Source organism: Phoxinus phoxinus (assembly GCF_949152265.1).
Source record: "Phoxinus phoxinus genome assembly, chromosome: 6".
NCBI classification, from domain to species: Eukaryota; Metazoa; Chordata; class Actinopteri; order Cypriniformes; family Leuciscidae; genus Phoxinus; species Phoxinus phoxinus.
In genome coordinates this window covers 31981847-32003529 of record NC_136881.1, presented here as the reverse complement: position 1 = coordinate 32003529, position 21683 = coordinate 31981847, and the positions used below count along the sequence as shown (strand labels likewise).

Sequence of the window (21683 nt, the reverse complement as noted above, 5' to 3'; positions counted from 1 at the left end):
TGGTTATAACGTTATATGTTTTGTTGCTGGTGTTTATTTTATGAATACAATAAATATTAAAATGAATATTTTTATGGAGTAACCGTTTTATAAAAGCAATAAGCCCCTTGAAGCCGTGTTTTACAGTGAATTTAGAACAGCTAAGGGGGTTTGAGATACTCTTCCCCGCGTCGTGCCTAACAAGGCCCCTTAGCTGTTCTAAATTCACTGTAAAACACGGCTTCACGGGGCTTATTGCTTTATTTCACTTGAGAATACTGATCCAAATAACTAGCAATTCATTATAAAGGATTTGGTAATACTTGAGTCATCACTAGTGGGTTACCATGATCTTCACTTTAGAATTAATTATACATTATTCAAAGCCGTGAATAACTCCGCGTCGTGCCTAACAACGCCCCTTAGCTGTTCTAAATTCACTGTAAAACACAGCTTCGCTGGGCTTATTGCTTTAGTAAGTTCTCCCCTTCTGTAAGTCAATAGCCATGTCAGAAACGGTGCACTTATAGTGCAATTAGTTTTTATTTCAAGTAGCAAATTTTTTTTTTAGTTTAGGTTGAAGCCGATAGCATCAAGGGGACCATTCTAGCATATAGCGCGTTTGTGCTTCGGTTGACCCAAGTTCAAGTGCCGGTGTGGTTGCGAATTCTGTGACCCATCAAATTCTGTGACCCTATTAGGCGCTGTCATTGCTTACGTTGCATGAGTGCCCACCACTGGTGGAACTTCCTTAAGTGTACATATAGACAAGACTCGCTCCCTCTGTTAAAATCGAAGAGTTGAGGGCCTGTTGCTCTCATGCTCACTTGACAAAGTTGAACGCACTTTAAACTTACCGAGGGGAAGTGCTAAGGGAAGTTTGTGAGTGTATGTCTAAAAGTGGAGTTAAACGAAAAATAAACCAGTAGTACAATATGAGTTTGAAACAACATGAGGGCACATAATGACTAATCATCAAATAGTCAAAGACAGTGGTATAACAGTAACATGTTAAGGCGGCTATCCTGAACCAACATACAAATAACAATGTATTATGTTGTTCTCATTGTGCAGGTTTGGGAAGGATCTGTAATGAGGAGGGAAAAGAGGGACCAGGTGGCAATCAATTAACCAGGTCTTGATATGACATAAACCTCAACACTTGCCCCAATACACGAGGGAACCCAAACCTGTATTTATGGCAGCACAGACAAGGCAAAATTAGCATCAGGTGTGCCTCCTCATGCACCGCCAGCAACGTTCAGTTTTCATGTCCTGCATCCTGTTATGAGGCTGGATGATGATGATAAGAGGATTGGTAGATCGTCAGTCACGAAGAGTAATTGTTTGCACACCGGTCTGAGAGGACTGACTTCATATTTATGGTTAAATTTAATTAGGAGCAAGTAAAGAGTTGGGGGTTGTTACATTTAATTCACTCTTATAATATATTGTGATATTTCGGCTTGTGACATTTCTTGTGCTAAAAGAAAGCATCTCAAATCAAATTGTGTTAACGTATTAAAAGGTAAAATTTAATGCATGAATGCATCATTATAGTCATTACTTTCCATTTGAAGGAAAAAATACAACTAATGGAGTCTGGTGGATATAATTGAGTGTCTCTGTCTCTAAACAAACTCTATAGGTGCTGTACAGTTTGTTGCAGAGATCTGACACCATCAACAAGCAAGCAGGGTTGAAATTTGGGTACTCTGATAAGATGATAAATAATGAGTTTAATTAAGGAGGAAAAGAGAGTGACTAAAATAGAGTGCAAAATGAAAAGGTGGCAGATGGAGATGGTCTCTCAAAGCAGATGGAATGAAACTACACAAACAGAGGGTATAATGATTGAAGAGAGAGACAAAATGGGATTCAGAAGCAATCACATAATCTACCATATTTAGTTTGCTTTGAGTTTGTTTGCTATAAAAAAAAAAAAAATCAAAATCAGAAAGCGAGTTTGTGAACTTTAAAAATCGCGAATGTAAGTGTATATACTAAAACATATAGAAGCATGTCACTGTTTTAGTTATTAACTAAATTAGTGAGTTATCATATCTCCACTTTAGTGTACACTGATACAAATAATTAGTAATTCCTTTAGAAGGCTGTAGTTACACTTGAGTCATTACTTTCCAAAACCTTACAAAAACCTCAAGTCTGTCACAAAGCAGAAGGAGACGAACAGGTAACGTAAATAGAGTTTTATTCAACAGTAAACTCAATGGTAAAGGTAGCAGGTGAGTAACCGGAAGTAAACAGTTTCTGATGTGTAGATGATGAAAGTGAACCAGTCTCTTATCTGCTGCAGGTTTGGAGATTGGTGAAGGATCCAGATGGCTGAAGGCGGACAGAAGAAGCCGGGTGGCTGACTAAAGAAGACGGAAGAAGACCCAGGTCGAAGTATGATGAAGGTAAGTAGTCCGTTCGGAATCAGGTAGGTGTTTAGCGATCTCAGTAATGGAGTCAGGTTTGTCGATAGTACAACGACGAGACCAGACAACTGGCAGAGTGAAGGTGTGTGGTTTATGAAGGGATCTGGTGATGCGGGATGATGACGTGCAGGTGGTGAGGACAGGTGATGGTGATTAGTACTCAGGGGATTGAGAACGAGTGGGCGGAGTGATGATGTCTGGTGTTGATGACGGTGTCTCCGTTACAAAGTCGAGATGGTTATCACCATCATACAGTACCATTGAGCAATACACTTAACTCCAGGTTCTTAGTAGTCCTCTGGGTGGTATGAAAAAATTATAGTTACTTACTAGCTAATAGTGAACTACTTAAATCAACTAAGAACCATACTTACTAATTTGTTAAGCAGAGTTTATTGTTAGTTACCCGTCGTTACTAGAATGTTAATAGTGTGTTAATCATTTGTCCCTGTACTAATTAATGACGGAACAGTATTCTAAAGTGTTACAATTAATTGCTAAATAGATCAAATAATAATAATAATAGATTTTATTGATAATGCACTTTTCATTCCGAAGAATCTCAAAGTGCAACACAGTAAAACGAGAGTAACTAAAAAATAATAAGAACAATCTGCACATAAAAGCCTTTCTGAATAAAAAAGTCTTCAGTTCTGCTTTAAAATTTTGTTAATTGTTAATTTGAATTAATTTGAGTTAAAACAAGATATAGATTGAATAGAAGACACTCAGTTTATGTTTAAAAAGGCCTGGGTATAAAGCACAACTATAAAATGCAAGTGAAAATATATTGTTTTTCAAAACGTTGACTGATCGTGAAAGTCATGACTTCCAGAAACACAAAGAGGCTCAAGCCCAACTGAGAAACTGAGTACTTGCAACAACAAAAAAACAGCTCTCAAAATCAGATCTGGCCCGCAGCTCAATTGTCTAATGGACGTTTTGCAGGTCCTGGCAACAAATGGCTCGTGATTGAAGCAACAATTTGTATCCAATGTGACTCTCCCTCTCCCCTAACCTGGAGTGTATTGCTCAATGGTACTGTATGAAGGTGATAACCAGGATAACCATCTCGACCTGTCCAGGTCAAAGGTCAGCCCCATTGTGCCCAGAGCGTTGAGCACTTACCTAACAACACCCAATTCCTTGGTTCTGCACCGAGAGATTGCTAAACGAGGAGGCGGGGGAAGTCTTTATTGGCCCCTAATGGAATAGTGACATTGACCAAGTGAACTCCTTCGTAAAAAAAAGTCAGCCTTTGCTTCCGTTGAACATTATACTGAAATATTGTATCATGTTTTTCATATTTCTACAAACCATACTTGTTTAATCCATACACTTGTACAATATTTAGGCAGTTCAACTTATTAGTATGCTGAAGACTTCAACTTTCCAGCGATACTTTGAATCTGACAAGAAACGTTCAATTTTAATGTTGCAGAGAAGGGACCACAAGCCCACTAGTGGTGTTGTTATATTCCCTCAGTAGTTACCATGACAACTAGACATTTCCACAAGCCCAAATACTCAACGACTTGCCCAGAAGCCACTTAATTCTGGAATCAGGACAAATACAAGCAACGGTTAGCCCAATTCTGTGTCTGAAAAGAGCTAGCGCAGGCTTCTTTCCTGTACTTGACCTCTTACGTAGCTGTGGTTTGTGCAGACTCATGTTGTGGCTAGAAGAGGCAACAAACATTAAGCTTGAGACTGAGGTGTGGTTGAATAACCTGATCTTAGATCAACATAAAACATTAGACTAGCTGAGCACTGGCACTGTATAGTGTCATTAAGGGTACGGGAACATGAGAATGAGGCTGCAAATGTAGTTTCGGGGATTAATATATTCTGACATTTGACTAACCCCTCAGGCTGTTTAGTTCTTCTGTGCTGCCCTATCCAATGTATTTTTTTGTTGTTAAGCTATTTTTTAGGATTTCAAAATTGGCTTGAAAGCATGATGTTACAGAATAATTGAATTACATAATAAAGAGGCGTTCATAAAAACAGATGCATTATTTTTTTTCCTTGCTAATGTTAAAGATACAATATGTTTGTTTGTTTGTTTTTCGTCGCTAGGGGTCGTGCAATAACAAAGCCGTACGTTGATGATGCAAAATGTCTCTTGCGGAATTATGGAACGTGTCGTCAAGCCGATGGATCTAATAATGTTTATGGATGAGTGAATACATTGATGTTTTTATCATGACTGTGGGAAAAAGCTAGCCTGGGGTGTGTTTCCCGTACAACTATATAGCTCACTGCTTAACTACCATAGTACGATGCATCGTTGGAGAAATCAACTAGCTAGTCACGACTGTTTCCCGAAACCGTATGTCGCAAAGTATCGTTCAACCACGTTGGTTTATGACGTCTCGCACATGGTGGACTAATAACTTATTTTAATGAATCTGTTTGAGATCGAATTAATGCTAGATTTTGTCATATAAGTTACATGGCATCTGAAGACCATTTCTAATTTTTCTCAGTTACTGTATTTTGCTTTATTACCAGACTCAATATTTGGCTCGTTGTTACATTCATACAGACGGTTGGTCTGGAAACGCCCCCGGGAACGCCCCGTCACGTGATGTAAATTTCAGCCCGTGGGGGAAAACATTGCCTTGGCGCTAATTGAAATACACGGGACAATCCTGCCGAAGAGTTGCTGTGTCGTTTTCTGTACCGCCAATAAACAGTGAACCTATGGAGTAGTTCGAGGTCTACACTCAATACAGACTGCAGTCTGTGAGTAGGGTAGGATAACAGTCAGCACAGCCCCTCGGCAACTTCGTACTATTGATCACCGTTTTACAAAAGGATTAATAGTTTGGAGTGAAGCATACGTACGAGTGACAAGGTTTTATGGAGTTATAGTATGCAACATATACGAAAGTTAATTGAGTTATAGGCTAATGTTACCGCTACAGCTACCGGTACATGTCATACCTGGAGATTCAACCAGATAACAAATGTCTGGAAACGACACCTCCGGCCATTTGGTTGGGTCATTGACCCAGTTTTTAATTAAATAAGGGCAATCATAACCTATTGCAGTTCATTTTGCAATGTACCGTTGCCGGTCGGCAGGCGTCAATGACTCGCAATACGAGATTTTTGTCATTCAAATACACACGATGTTCGCTGTGCGAGCGAACTCGAAACCGCGCGCTCACGTGACAAGACAGAGCAGATCACTGACAGAGATGAATACAGAGCGAAAGCTCATTCTGTGCGCTCACAACAGAAAAAAAAAACACGCGGAGCATGGATGTCTGAATCCCGACACAGAACCGAACCCAAACTAGACAAATGTGTCGGGATCCAAACACCATGCCCCGCACATATGACAAGGCACGTACAAGTGAGTGCACGGCTCGAGCACGCTCGAAACCGCGCACTCAGACAAAGGCCCTGTCCCAAATGGCACACTCCGGACTTGTTGACTTCCTCAGAGTCCACACCCTGGTGACGTCATGTAGTGATAGGGCCCTTTGCGCGAGTGCACGAGGGCGAATTGAGAGGTATTTTTGGGACAGACTCGATCGCCACGCCGGAAATAGGAACACGGTCCGGTTGTTGTTTAAATATTATATTTCTACATTTACATATGATTCAGTAAAGCCCTGACATTCGGTTATATTTATTTAATGAATCATAATGCGATCGTAGCCTATTATTCAGTGCACTGTTTATATTAAATATAAATATATATTTATGTTAGAGACATCAACCACTGGTTGATGACCATATGTTTGTATAAACTGTAGGTAATAACTGGTAAAATGTACACATAGGTCATAAAAACCATAATGATATTTACACTTAAATATTTTCTTCTCATGTTAACGTGAGCGAAAGCTCCTCCCATTCGTTGTCTGATTGGCCTTTCGCAAATTCGCAAGGATTTCTGGGTAGTTAAAGTGCGTGAAGCCTGCATCTATGCGGGCTTCGCTGAAGACCGCTTCAAGGGTACAAAGGGGGCGCTGCAGAGCACACTTCAGAGCGTTAAAATGATGAATGGGACGGTCTACGGACTCATAGACTCAGCGAGCACGCGCAATTTAAGTCCACGAGACCGAAAGTCCACATGAACTGCGTCATTTGGGACAGGGCCAAAGATGAGACAAAACCGGGAGTGTCAGAGCTCTGTCACAAAACCAAGAAATGACTTTACAGAAGTGACAGAACCCTGACACAAAACAATCTGTCTTGCAACAAGATAAACAACAATATTAGCCTACAGTAATATTAATAAGCTATATCTGTTCCATAAAAGCTGCTTGATAGTTTTTTTATTATTATTATTATTTAGAAAGAGGTTTCAAATGCTCATCAAGGGTGCATTTATGTATATATGCATATATAGTGAACAATTATTACAATTTAAAATGACTGTTTTCTATTTTAATATATTTTCAAATGTAATTTATTTCTGTTGTGACAAATCTGAATTTTTAGCATCATTACTTAAGTCTTCGGTGCCACATTATCCTTCAGAAATGATTCTAATACGCTGTTCTGGTACTCAGTTTTTATCAAATATTATTGGTGCTCAATTATTAATAATGTTTTAATGGTTATTATCAATGTTGAGAACCGTTTCTGCTGCTTAATATTTTTTTGTGGAAACCATTATACATTTTGTCGGGATTCTTTGATGAATTGTAACCGGGGCAGGAATAGCCTGATATTTAATTAATTTCCCTGGTGAGTTGCCCTTATGTTTGCGTTGACTCAGCTGAGCGCGCTGTCCCCTTTAAGAGTGTGTGCATGCGCAGATGAGAGCGAGCGCGTCAGACTGAAAGAGAGCGCAGTTTGAGACAGAGACACAGAGTGAGAAATAGTCGATTAAACCGTTTAAAAAGAGAACGTTTCCAGGTTGAGATTGACTTGTAAATCTGTGGTGACAACAGTCGTGCGATAGTGTCGAGTGTATGGTTGATTTCGCTGCTCAAACGAGTGTTGTGTTCCTGCACGTGAGAGATCTTCCGTGGGAAAAGGAAATCCTGAGGTGTTGGGGAAGATTGAGCGTGAGTTAATCTGTAATATGTTATAAAAAGTTGTTGCAAGGTTAAATAACAGTTTATTTCATATATTACTGTAACATTGAGTACTTATTTTTCTTTATGTTGTGTTAGAGGGGAGAACAGAGACACGTGATATTGCACGTGCACCAGCTACCACGTGAGCTTTTTCTGTGTGCTTCAAAGTCTCAATAAGAGTGAGTTCTGATCATTTCATTCTCTTAAAGTGTTTATGAATAAGTTTAGAAGAATATTTGTACCCTGTTTCAAGTATATACTATTTAGTTGGGTCTAATTTCTGATTGATTTGAACAGAAGGGGTCAAACTGTGGAATGTAATGTATTCATGTGGTGAAATGTGCAGATTTCTCATGTATGCTGTTCTTTATTTCTTTCATTAGGCACATACAGGTCACTACCATTGTTTTTGGCACTCATTTTATTTGTTTCTGAGATTATCAAAGTGAAAACCATTTTTTTATTATTTGTTTTTGCTTTGTAAGACTTTTATCACTTTTTCTGCACTCATTGCAGGATAGTTGGACAGTTTATTTTGTTATGCCAATTCCACTTATTAATTGGAAGATTTTTCTAGAACTGCTTTTCTCCTGAACAAAAATATATATTAATGCTGTGTCTCATTTGAGGCTCAGTCAGGAATAAAAGAACCCATTTTCTTTAGATGTTATGGCTGTGTCTTATTTCCTGGCATAACGTTTGAACGGCCACATCTAATTTGGTACCAGGAGTGGGGTTCCGTTTTTGTTTGGGGGTTGGTTTATTTTTGTGATAAGAGGGCTAAAATAGTAGGGTGCAAACAATGGTAGTGGCTAAGAGCGGCTGAGTGCTATAAGGACCTGCAGAATATTGTGTGCCATCCTGAAGAGAGCTGCAGGAGGACCGAGGGCCAGCAAACCAGGACTGCTGCGTCAGATTGTGAAGGACGGTGCTTTTTGAACTGATTGTTTGAGAACTGAGACTTTCTGCAATTGCGAGTCATGGACGCTGAGGGCATGGACGATGCAGCCGCCCAGGCTGAGGACATTCAAGGTGCGGGTGCTGCAGTTCCGGAAATGGACATTGAGGGAGGTAACCCCATCTCGCAGTTACAGTCACAGATCCTGGAGTTGGGACGGAGACATGATCAAGTAATGTCGACACTTTCTAACATGACTAATGTACCTGCTAGATCTTATGTGTATATCCCAAGAGAAAAACAAATTGTACCTTTCAGTGGGGATCCGGGTAAAGATTGTCAAAATGTGGATGAGTTCATTGAGGAACTTGAGAGAGTAATCAGAGTGAGGGGTTTAAACACAGAGGATCAGGTAGATTTTATCCTATCCCACTTAAGGGGTTCTGCTCTAGATGAAGTCAGGTTGTGTATGGGAGGGGAGGATAAGTTGCCTCAAGACATGTTCTCCTATTTGAGGGCAGCCTTCAGGGAAAAGCGTAGCACCCCCCAGTTGTTACATGCATTTTATGCACGGAAACAATTGGATGGTGAAGATTTTCGTGATTATTCACACGCCCTATCCTTGCTGCTCAATGCTGCACTCCAGCAGTCACCCCATATTGTTCCGAACATGCAGCTGGCATTGAGAGATCAGTTTATAGAGGGGGTGAGGGATTCAACTCTTCGTAGGGAACTGCGTAAGGTAGTTCGAGAGCGACCCCACGCTACATTATTTGACGTCCGTGAGGAGGCCCTCATGTGGTGTTTGGAAGAGAGACCCCGTGCAGCTAATCTTGCTAGAAACCGAAACCTAGTGGGTGTGGGGGAAAATGTAGAGCATGCGAGAATGTCCGCCACCGTACCAAGTGACTTGAATGTAGCGCTGCAAGAGGTAATTAAGGTAATTACACAACAAGGGAAAGCAATCGGGGAACTTACCAATGCTGTTCGTGATCTCACGGTCCGGAGGCCCGACCAAAGAGGTGAGAGTCCTAGTAAGGCCAGGTTTAAACCAAAATACACCCGTGATGGCCAACCCATTTGTTTGAGATGCGAAGGCGTTGGACACATAGCCCGGCAATGCACTGTGCCACGCTTCCATGAAAACCCTGTGCCAGCTACACCCGAGTCCCAGAGTCTTCAGGGAAACTGTGCGCCTCCATTGCGAAGAGCCGAGCAATGAGAGGTGGCACTGATGGCTCAAAAAGTGACACCCTGACTAAAGAGCGATTCCTGGAGCGTGCAGTGGGCAAGTGCCCAGAAGTCGAAATACACATTGGGGGGGTAGCTGTCAGGTGCCTTTTGGACACTGGTAGCAATGTGAGTACGTTGACAGAGAGTTTCTTTAAAGAGCATCTTCATGGAGAAGATAAAGACATGCATTGTACGACCAAGTGGTTGAAGATCACCGCTGCCAATAGATTGCCGCTTCCCTACCTTGGGTATGTCGAGCTCGATATCCAGGTAATGGGGTTGACTATACCTGGGTGCGGGTTCTTGGTGATTCGTGGCGAGGATGATGGGGTGACCGACTCGGCACCCCCAGGCATACTTGGCATGAACATAGCGCAGCGCTGTAAACAGTTGATTCTGGCCGAGTTTGACAATTCTTTGGAAGGGACATTGGAACATGACTGGAGAGCCGCCTTTAACAAGGTGCAAGAGGCCATCCCAGTCGAGGCAACCTCTATGGTCCGGACGGTAGGCACACATAAGTCATATGTACCCGCAGGCTCAGTTGCTACAATTCAGGCAAAAACACACAAGGAACTGATTGGAAATAGGAGCTTAGGATTGTTTGAACCAGGTAATACATCATTGCCAGGTGGCCTGGTCCTGGTTCCTACCTTGGTGTCATCGGGTAGTCGAGTGTTCCCAGTGCAGGTAGTAAACTTGTCACCAGAGGATGTGTGGTTGCCACCTAAGTTGAAACTCGGGATACTTACCCAGGGTCGTCGCTTTGAGGGTAGCTCCTGCGATGTTTCATTCCATCGTATCTCCGCAGATCATGAAGAAGTTACTGTCCACCAGAGATCAATGACAGGGGTTGGGAGTGACCTGCAGTGTCCATTGGAGAAAGTGCAGATAGGTGGTACCCCTACACAGCAGGCAGAGCTGAAGGCACTCCTGGTGAAATACTTGGATGTGTTTGCCATCTGTGACGAAGACCTTGGTTATGCTGACCTGGTAAAACATGAGATTCCCCTGAATGATGATCTCCCTGTCTCACAGCCATACCGACGAATACCCCCAAACCAATTTGAGGAGGTAAAGGACCATATCTCCGGACTGCTCAAGAAGGGTGTCATCCGAGAAAGCTCCAGTTCATATGCATCCCCGGTGGTGTTAGTTCGTAAGTCTGATGGGAGTCTCCGGCTATGCGTGGACTACAGGAAGCTGAACTCTAAAACTAGACGTGATGCATTCCCATTGCCACGAATCGACGAGAGTCTGGATGCTTTGAGCAAGGCCAAGGTGTTCTCATCTATTGATCTTGCGAGTGGCTATCACCAGGTGGCAGTTCATGAGAAGGACCGGGACAAAACAGCCTTCATTACACCCTTTGGGCTGTATGAATATCAGAGGATGCCTTTTGGACTCTGTAATGCGCCTGCAACATTCCAGCGCCTCATGCAGGGCATAATGAGTGATCTGGTCTTTCAAATGGTACTTGTATATTTGGATGATTTGCTTATCTATTCAAGTACATTTGAGGGACACTTAGTGAGGCTTGAGACTGTGCTAAAAAGGTTGAGGGAGGCTGGGCTAAAGGTTAAGGTGGAAAAGTGCCATTTTCTGCAGGCCGAAGTAAAGTTCCTGGGGCATGTTGTATCAGCTCAGGGGGTGTCTACAGACCCAGACAAAGTGAGTGCAGTGAAGCAGTGGCCGATCCCTAACACTCTGAAGGAGCTGCGATCCTTTCTAGGGTTCTGCAGTTACTATCGAAGATTCATGGAGGGCTTCTCTAGGGTGGCGGGTCCGCTCCATGATGTGGTTAACACTTGTGTTCGCCAGGGGAGTGTTGTTCAGGCCAATAAGTTGCTCAAGGACTCCTGGACGACAGAATGCCAACAGGCCTTTGAGCACCTCAAGGAGAAGCTTACCTGTGCTCCAACGCTGGGTTATGCGGACTTCAGCCTACCGTTTGTGCTAGAGACCGATGCCAGTAACCTGGGATTAGGCGCTGTGCTATACCAGCAGCAAGAGGGAAGGAAAACTGTGATCGCGTATGCAAGTCGGAGGTTGAGGGGTGCAGAGCGAAATGACAGGAACTACAGCAGTATGAAGCTGGAGCTTCTGGCACTCAAGTGGGCAGTGGGAGAGAAGTTCAGGAGTTACCTGCTGGGATCTAAGTTTACTGTCTTAACAGATAACAACCCCCTGTGCCATCTCAACACAGCCAGGCTGGGCGCCGTTGAACAGAGGTGGGTTGCACAGCTTGCAGTATTCGATTTTGATGTGCAGTACCGTCCTGGTCGGTGTAACACTGCAGCCGATGCTCTCTCTAGAAGACCAGGGCTAGAGGGAATGGAGGTGGTAACTGAAGATTCGGAGTACGACGGCTGTGTGGCTATTTGCAGCGGGCTCCGCACCGGGACTGCAGTGGAGGCTGATCTGTCAGAGCTAATGGCAGGACCTAGATACATAGGGACAGGACAGCTCCAATCAGCCACGTTTGATCAAGGGAATGAAGAGGGACAACTCCTGGAAAATACCCCAACATTACCTGGATACACGAAAGATGAGCTTCGTCAGTTTCAAGAGGAAGATCCGACCATCAGCATGCTTAAATGTTTCTGGGACAGGAAGAGGAAACCCACAAATCATGAGAGAAGAGGCTTGTCTCGACCAGTGTTGTTGTTGCTCAAGCAGTGGGATAGGATCCAAGAGAGAGAGGGGCTGTTGTTCAGAGTCATCGACGATGTGTTCAATGGGGAATGCCGACAGTTGCTGCTCCCTGCATGTCTGGTCAAGCTGGTGTTGCAAAGTGTCCATGATCAGATGGGGCATCAGGGCATTGAGAGAACGCTGGGCCTGCTCAAACAGCGTTGTTACTGGGCTGGGATGAGTGATGCTGTGGATAAGTGGGTGAAGGAGTGCCAGCGGTGTGTGTTAGCCAAAATGCCGCAGCCGAAGATACAAGCACCTTGGGCCCCGTTCTTGGCGTCGCACCCATTGGAGGTGGTCGCGATGGATTTCACCACACTAGAGCCTGCATCAGATGGGCGGGAGAATGTCTTAGTGGTAACCGATGTATTTACTAAGTTCAGCCAGGCGTTCCCCACCCGCAATCAGAAGGCGGACACTACCGCAAAGGTCCTTCTAAAGGAGTGGTTCCTCAAGTATGGTGTGCCACAGCGTCTTCACTCAGACCAGGGGAGGAATTTCGAGAGTGCTGTTATTGCAGAGCTCTGTAAACTGTACGGTGTAAGGAAATCCCGCACTACGCCACATCACCCCCAGGGAAATGCGCAATGTGAGAGATTCAACCGAACTCTGCACGATCTCTTGCGTTCATTACCACCTGATAAGAAACGGAGGTGGCCAGAGTACTTACCTGAGCTGGTGTACGCCTACAACGTAACTCCCCATTCTTCCACCGGTTACTCTCCATACTACATGCTGTTTGGAATGCAGCCACACTTACCAGTAGATGCCTTGCTGGGTCAGGAGACAGGAGGGGAGACAGAGCCTACCTGGTTGTCTGTCCATAAGGAACGGCTTCAGGATGCACACACCAGAGCACGAGAGTATGCCGAAAGAAAGGCAGCGGACCGTGTTGCCAAGCGTGAGAATGTGGTGTATTGTCCAGAGGTGGCAGTGGGTCAGCAGGTGTATTTACGATATCGTCCCCCAGGACGGAACAAGATCCAGGATGCCTGGGCACCCACAGTGTATAAGGTGGTAGAGGTGCATGGAACAACCTACACCGTGGAACCGGTGGGAGGAGGTCTGGCAAAAAGAGTGCATAGGTCAGACATCAGGCCCTGTCCAAAACCAGTTCCAGTGCCGACGCCTAGGCGAAGAGTGACACCTGTAAAAGTTCCTGCCTCGGAGTTGGTAGAAGGGATGCCTGCACTGGATGCAGAATGCGTGCTTGTGGAGGAAACCCGATGGACTAAGGAGGATCCGGTGGAACAAGTGCTTGGGAGGTTGCAGCAGCCAGTGATGCAGTCAGAGGATGATGCTGAAATAGGAGAGGAAGCGGAGAGCAATGATGAAGTACCAGTAGAGGATGAGGCGAGTGTTGTCGGACAGCTCTCTCAGCCTGAAACAGAAAGAAAGGATTCAGCATTGGATGTGGTGGTGACTAGGCCAGTTCCTGTTCCCCGAAAGCCCAGGGCAGAGAGTGCCCAGGTGGATACACCCTGTCCTTCACCACGCAGGACCCAGCGGTCTACTGCTGGGGCTCATAGCAATCCAAACAGACTGCCTAAATCGGCTTGCAATTCTGTGTCTTTCAGTCCCGATGTTCTTTCCCAAGTGTTAGCTGGAATAGTGTTGTATACATCTGGAAAACTACAAGGAGTAGTGGATGATTAAAGCATGTTTGTAGTCATCGAGGACGTTGACTGTAGGCAGGGGAGAGTGTAACCGGGGCAGGAATAGCCTGATATTTAATTAATTTCCCTGGTGAGTTGCCCTTATGTTTGCGTTGACTCAGCTGAGCGCGCTGTCCCCTTTAAGAGTGTGTGCATGCGCAGATGAGAGCGAGCGCGTCAGACTGAAAGAGAGCGCAGTTTGAGACAGAGACACAGAGTGAGAAATAGTCGATTAAACCGTTTAAAAAGAGAACGTTTCCAGGTTGAGATTGACTTGTAAATCTGTGGTGACAACAGTCGTGCGATAGTGTCGAGTGTATGGTTGATTTCGCTGCTCAAACGAGTGTTGTGTTCCTGCACGTGAGAGATCTTCCGTGGGAAAAGGAAATCCTGAGGTGTTGGGGAAGATTGAGCGTGAGTTAATCTGTAATATGTTATAAAAAGTTGTTGCAAGGTTAAATAACAGTTTATTTCATATATTACTGTAACATTGAGTACTTATTTTTCTTTATGTTGTGTTAGAGGGGAGAACAGAGACACGTGATATTGCACGTGCACCAGCTACCACGTGAGCTTTTTCTGTGTGCTTCAAAGTCTCAATAAGAGTGAGTTCTGATCATTTCATTCTCTTAAAGTGTTTATGAATAAGTTTAGAAGAATATTTGTACCCTGTTTCAAGTATATACTATTTAGTTGGGTCTAATTTCTGATTGATTTGAACAGAAGGGGTCAAACTGTGGAATGTAATGTATTCATGTGGTGAAATGTGCAGATTTCTCATGTATGCTGTTCTTTATTTCTTTCATTAGGCACATACAGGTCACTACCATTGTTTTTGGCACTCATTTTATTTGTTTCTGAGATTATCAAAGTGAAAACCATTTTTTTATTATTTGTTTTTGCTTTGTAAGACTTTTATCACTTTTTCTGCACTCATTGCAGGATAGTTGGACAGTTTATTTTGTTATGCCAATTCCACTTATTAATTGGAAGATTTTTCTAGAACTGCTTTTCTCCTGAACAAAAATATATATTAATGCTGTGTCTCATTTGAGGCTCAGTCAGGAATAAAAGAACCCATTTTCTTTAGATGTTATGGCTGTGTCTTATTTCCTGGCATAACGTTTGAACGGCCACAATAGAAAGCATTTATTTGAAAGAAGTCTTCTAAACAGAGGAACTAGAGGAAATGACTAGCAGTATGAGCACCATTTTCTCTAGTACATTAGAAACTGTTGCACCAATTAGATTAAAAAAGGTTAGAGAGAAAACTAAAGCACCATGGTACAACAGTGCTACGCATGTTATCAAGAGAGAAACTCGTAACTTAGAGCGCAAATGGAAACAAACTAATTTAGAGGTCTTTAGAATCGCGTGGAAAGACAGTATGTCACGTTATAAAAAGGCTCTAAAAGCAGCCAGGTCTGAGCATCTACGCAAACTAATAGAAAATAACCAAAACAATCCAAGGTTTTTATTTAACACCGTGGCTAGATTAACAAATAAACAGACATCACCTGAACAAAATATTCCGTTACATTTTAATAGTAATGATTTCATGAATTTCTTCACTGAGAAAATAGAAAGCATCAGAAACACAATTGTAAATGTACAATCTTTGACAGCGTCTTATGATTCAGCCTCAATTATCGCCCCTCAAGAACAACTACAGCGCTTTACAACTATAGGACAGGAAGAGCTAAATAAACTTATCACTGCATCTAAACCAACAACATGTTTATTAGATCCAATACCCACTAAACTACTGAAAGAAGTGTTACCTGTAGTGGAAGAGCCTCTTCTCAATATTATTAACTCGTCTCTATCTTTAGGACATGTTCCAAAAACATTCAAGCTGGCAGTTATAAAACCTCTTATTAAGAAACCACAATTAGATCCAAATAACCTAGCAAATTACAGACCCATTTCAAATCTTCCATTTATGTCTAAAATACTAGAAAAAGTTGTGTCCGCTCAATTGTGCTCTTTCTTGCAAGAAAACGATATCTATGAAAAGTTTCAGTCAGGATTCAGGCCACATCATAGCACAGAAACTGCGCTGGTTAAAATTACAAATGATTTACTTTTAGCTTCTGACCAAGGCTGTATCTCAATACTAGTTTTACTCGATCTTAGTGCTGCGTTTGACACTATAGATCATAAAATACTCTTAGATCGACTTCAAAATTACACTGGTGTTCAGGGACAGGCATTAAGCTGGTTTAGATCGTACCTATCAGACCGTTACCATTTTGTCCATTTAAATGGGGAAAAATCAAAGATAACGTCAGTAAATTATGGAGTGCCGCAGGGATCTGTATTAGGCCCCCTGCTATTCTCAATTTATATGCTGCCACTTGGTAATATTATAAGAAAACATGGAATAAGTTTCCACTGTTATGCTGATGACACTCAATTATATATTTCATCTAGACCAGATGATAACACTAAATTATCTAAAATGACAGAGTGTGTTAAAGATATAAAATATTGGATGACGTGTAATTTTCTTCTATTAAATTCAGATAAAACGGAGGTATTACTGATTGGTCCAAAAAACTGCCCACAAAACCTCTTACAATACAACCTTAATCTAGATGGACGTCCTGTTACTTTATCCTCTACAGTAAAAGATCTGGGTGTTATACTAGACCGCAACTTGTCTTTTGAAAATCATATTTCAAATGTCACAAGAACAGCCTTTTTCCACCTTAGAAACATTGCTAAGCTACGTAATATGCTATCAGTTTCTGATGCAGAAAAGTTAGTTCATGCATTCATGACCTCGAGACTAGATTACTGTAATGCTCTATTAGCTGGTTGTCCTGCATCCTCAGTAAACAAGCTACAGTTAGTCCAAAATGCAGCCGCTAGAGTTCTTACTAGGTCAAGAAAATATGATCATATAACACCAATTTTATCATCTCTACACTGGTTACCTATTAAGTTCCGTATCAATTACAAAGTATTGTTACTGACCTATAAAGCCCTAAATGGTTTAGCTCCTGTGTATTTAAGAGATCTTCTATCGCCATATATTCCATCGCGCTCTTTAAGATCGCTAAATTCGAGGCTTCTGGTCGTACCTAGGATATCTAAGTCCACTAAAGGAGGGAGGGCGTTTTCACATCTAGCTCCTAAACTCTGGAATAGCCTTCCTGATACTGTCCGAGGCTCAGACTCGCTCTCCCAGTTTAAAAATAGATTAAAGACGCATCTCTTTAGCCAAGCATTCACATGATGCATCTCATACCTTTTATACTACAGTTAAATCAGATCAAATGCATTCATATTAAGAACAGCAGCTACGCTAATTATTTCCCATCTGCCTTTTTTGTTGTTATCTCGGGACGCCTGTCCCGAGATAACTCAAATAGAGTTTGTCAGCTCCAGTTAGTATCCAGCCTCTCATGGAGACTTCAGATGCCCCAACGCCTGTGATGAGACGACTCGACGCCTGTGAAGAGACGACCCAACGCCGGCGATATGTTATGCCCTAAATTTCATGATTAACTAACTGTATTTTTGTATGTATATTTTTGAAATGCATTTTCTGTAAAGCTGCTTTGAAACAATGTGTATTGTGAAAAGCGCTATACAAATAAACTTGAATTGAATTGAAGTCTTTACTGTCACTTTTGATTAATTCCATGTGTCTTTGCTCAAAGCAATAATGTCTTTCATTTTAAACATCTTACTTACTCCACACTTTTGAATGGTAGTCTATCAACTGGAGTAATGGCTTATGCATTGTATTAATATATTTCATTTTCTGGTTCATCATTAAAATGATTGAATGGAGAATAAATAAATCTAAATAATTCATTCTCTCTATACATTCTGCACAGCTGAAAGCTGTATCAAGATATCCCCGGACTAGATCAACATAAGTCAACGCTGTCTGATCAGAATAAAAGTGATGATTTTACCCTTATAATTTCAGCGCACAGAAACGTTGATGCATGATGGGTTGTTGGTATAATAATGTGTTGAAAGCCTTGAACTTCTGCCATCACAATCTCCACTTTCATCCCTCCAGTCCTTTTAACGATGTTTTTTCACAGCGTCCTTCTGGATGTCATTTCATTTCTTAATTTCATGAGCTCAGCATACAAAATATGTTAAATACTGTGCATAATTTCTGAAGGCCTATTCTTGACAATCTCAAAAGTTTCAAAAAATGACTACTCCAGCATTTGGGCACCTTTCTACATGGATTGGTGAATGTTGTCATAATAACGGATAATTTAGACCAGTGTATACTATTTCAATTATGGGGTGCCAAAATCGAGATATCCTTTCTTTTCTTTGGCACATAAGGTTGGTGGTGCCATTGGATGTACGTGTACATAGACTGCAAATATTAAATAATATTAGAGCTCTATGCCAAGAATCAATAAGACGCTGAGACCAGGACATGATCTAAGCCTTCAGTGTGCCATATTTCCACATGATACCTCCATAATTAAGTATGCTGATGGAAGTCTGGAAAGAGCACAGAGCATCCATTACAGTGATATTCTGGGATAAATACAACTTTAAACTGAAGTGTTTAATTTTTGGATGTTAAAAAACTTTTCTGATCCCATGCAGCTTAATATGCAGAGACAACTGAAAGTAAGCCATTTGGGCAGTTTCTTTCAGAAAATTATGTAAACACTGTGGCACAATAAACATTGCTTTGTTTATGTGAGCATTTAGACTTGGCCGACAAGCCGACACTGACTGAACCAATGGCGTCAGTTTGAGATGCGACTATTTGTTTGATTGACTTACCAAATGGAGACCCTTTAAAATCATTATTTTTGTAGCTAATGCATAAATTATAAACTTCACATTTAAGCTCTTTAAGTAATAAAATAATACAAAAGTTGAGGTAAATGTATTTCCATTATAGTTCATGCATATTTTCTTACTAAACAAAAAACGTATCCATCTCAATTGAGCTTATGTTTTTTAATACGATACCCCAAAATTTGCATAAAAATATAAGACACATAGCTAGTGACATTCTGTCACAGAAAATCATTTTTGCTATGTGTAAATAATACCTTGATACTTTAGCAAGATGTCTGTTCAAGCGTTTTAATACATATTTTTGCCAACCAGGTGCTGCCACTAAAAATAAAGCATCCTATTTTGGACATCCAAACAACTTGTGCACTCCATTTAAATATTCAGAAATATTATATTTCCGAGGCCAGACTTTGTGAGAAGAACAGAATGGATTTAATGTAACTCATATGGAAAAGGGCTTAGTCATTCTGCTATACATTTTGCATCAAATTATTAGTTTAAAACCAATTCTTTATTAAAAAGTGATCAAGCAAGTTTAAGAATTTTAACCTAAAACATACCTTGCAGATATTTTCTGTAAATTACATTTATATCGATTTATGTACCACTTTCATTTTAACTTATAAACTTCATTAATTAGTTTGCTATGCTTCTGATTAAACAGAACGGACAACATATTGAATTTAAATCATTGGTAATCAAGTCTGAATGAAATCCAGAAACATGTTACCCACAAGCTAGTGACAAATATATAATTTTAAGATTAATAACATGGGCCTTGAAACTAGAAAAAAAAAAAAATGATTGAACCAAAAAAACAAAACTATATGAGCAAATTATATCAACCACTTTTTCAGATCTTTGTGATATTTCAACGGCAGGCCTCTGGAGAGACAAATGCTCAGCCTCCAGGGAGCAAGCAAGTCAAATTACACTGATGGAAAAATAAAGGGACTGGCTTTTGTCGGATAGAATAGAATAGAATAGAATAGAGAACAATCACTAACCAGGAAATGTTACAGCACGAGTAAAAAGACAGGCAGGACAGGCTTTCTTGTCAGAGTGTGATTGATATGTTTGTTCTTCCAGTCTGTGCACCAATCAATGATGAATATGACATTCTAGAGAACAGGGTGCACTTTCAGGCATTATGCTTGGGTGTCCATCAAAAGTGATGGAGCAACATCCCTCACAATGAAACATGTATCAGTGATGTTTTATGAATATTGAGTAGCGAGCAGTTTCCCAGCTCAGGAAATAGACTAATTTTAGCAGCCCAGGCTCATTCAAAAAACATTTTTGTTGTTGTTGTTGTTGTTGTTGTTTTTTGCAAAGTGCAAAATACATTTCGTTGTGCACGTTTCGCTACAGATTCAAAAGTGAAATGTCCAGTGAGTGGCGCTAAAAGATTAATGATCAATTACGTTTAAAAATAACGTACACCTACACCCTGCCCTAAATCTACCCGATAGAGTTAACAAAAGCAAATGCGTCATAAAAACACAATCGTAACCATGGCATAATTTGAATTTTAACTTTGAGCTCTTCTATCGTGACTCGTAGGCTACTTCACGGGATTCATACCTGCGCTCTTGTGATCGCATCACAAGTAGCCTACAGTTCTACCGGTAAGACAATGTAACAAGCGTTAAATTATTGACAGCCCAGCAAGCAATTATTTATAAAGTTATTTGGCGTAGTCAAATGTCCGTAGTGCATAAAACCGCGGATAGCGGATATGCATTTCCTGCCTGAAGACGAAGGCAGGGACGCAGCCGACCCCCCCGGGGAGGTATGGTCAGGACCATGCTGGTGGTGGGGAGGGTGAAGGTAATTGTTGCGTCAGCATCTGCGAACTCAGACATGTGTAAGTACCGATCTTTTATACAGCGAGTATAAGGACATGATTGGATAGATGTGAAGGTAATAAGTGACGTAGAAAATTAAGTCTTCCTGGCAGAACTTATGCTAAAGCTTTCATTTATGTATACCAACTGAGCTATCGAGCATACTTAAAATATGGAGCTGATTAATTGCTGAATAAATTCCAAAATATATTAGTTAACAAATCAGTCATAACATAATTGTGCAAGGAGCCGCGTGAAAACAAGTCTTTATTAATCCAGAATCTTCCCCTGTAATCAAAATTAGCCTACTGTACGTGTGAAAACGATTAAAAGTGCTTGCTGTTTTACTACTACTGTTCATTTCTTTTAAAAACTGCAGTGATATGTACATATTGGTACATATTTTGCGTTTTGCACAAATTTTTTCCAATGAGCCTGTGTTGAATTTTAGAGAGAGTATTTTTAGTCTGTAAAGTTGGAATTGGGAGGAAGCCTCTAATTGCTCCTTTGCTCATTAGAAACTGTATATGCTGTAACATGATGTTGTTTCACCTATAAGCGAATGCCAAAGATTCTGGTCAAGCAGTACAAATAAGTCTTGTGAGCTATAGTCTGCACCGTGTAGCTACTTGTTTTTGCTTAATTGCAAAATGTAATTTGGATGAAAATGTTGCTTGGTGGTCACAGATCATATAGTATGTGTGAATGTCTGTGGATGTACTGTAAATGCACTGGTATTGAAGTGAGACATGATTAAAGAAGGACAAAAATGGCATGCACTGAAGAGTGTAGGCCTACTTTTACTAAATTACAAAGAAAAATCACACTTGCATTCCTTTCTTCACACTTAATTTTCATTTAAAAATATAAACAAATAAATAAATGAATAAATAACATATAATTTATACAATTTATACCATAATCTGCTGTGTTTATGTAGCCTAATTATGTAATCTGTTAACATTTTTAAAAAATTGAATTTTAATTTTAATTAACTTGAATTTGAATTAACTTTGTGACTGTTAAAAACGTATACGTTATATAGAATATGGGTAGTATGCGTATGAATATCACTTCACTGCCATTCATAAATC

The 21683-nt window shown here is 41.1% G+C and overlaps 1 protein-coding gene and 1 long non-coding RNA gene across 2 annotated transcripts; both read left to right on the top strand.

Moving 5' to 3' along the window:
• The first annotated feature begins 7199 nt into the window (after window positions 1-7199).
• On the top strand, window positions 7200-9695 carry LOC307000025 (uncharacterized protein). Its single transcript, XM_079615233.1, has 3 exons — window positions 7200-7453; window positions 7562-7644; window positions 7849-9695. The coding sequence occupies exon 3, from the start codon at window positions 8446-8448 to the stop codon at window positions 9583-9585; it is 1140 nt and encodes a 379-aa protein (XP_079471359.1). The 5' UTR covers window positions 7200-7453; window positions 7562-7644; window positions 7849-8445; the 3' UTR covers window positions 9586-9695.
• Window positions 9696-14105: 4410 nt separating this feature from the next.
• On the top strand, window positions 14106-15033 carry LOC307000024. Its single transcript, XR_013797957.1, has 3 exons — window positions 14106-14359; window positions 14468-14550; window positions 14755-15033. It is a non-coding gene; the product is annotated as an uncharacterized lncRNA (long non-coding RNA).
• Window positions 15034-21683: the final 6650 nt, after the last annotated feature.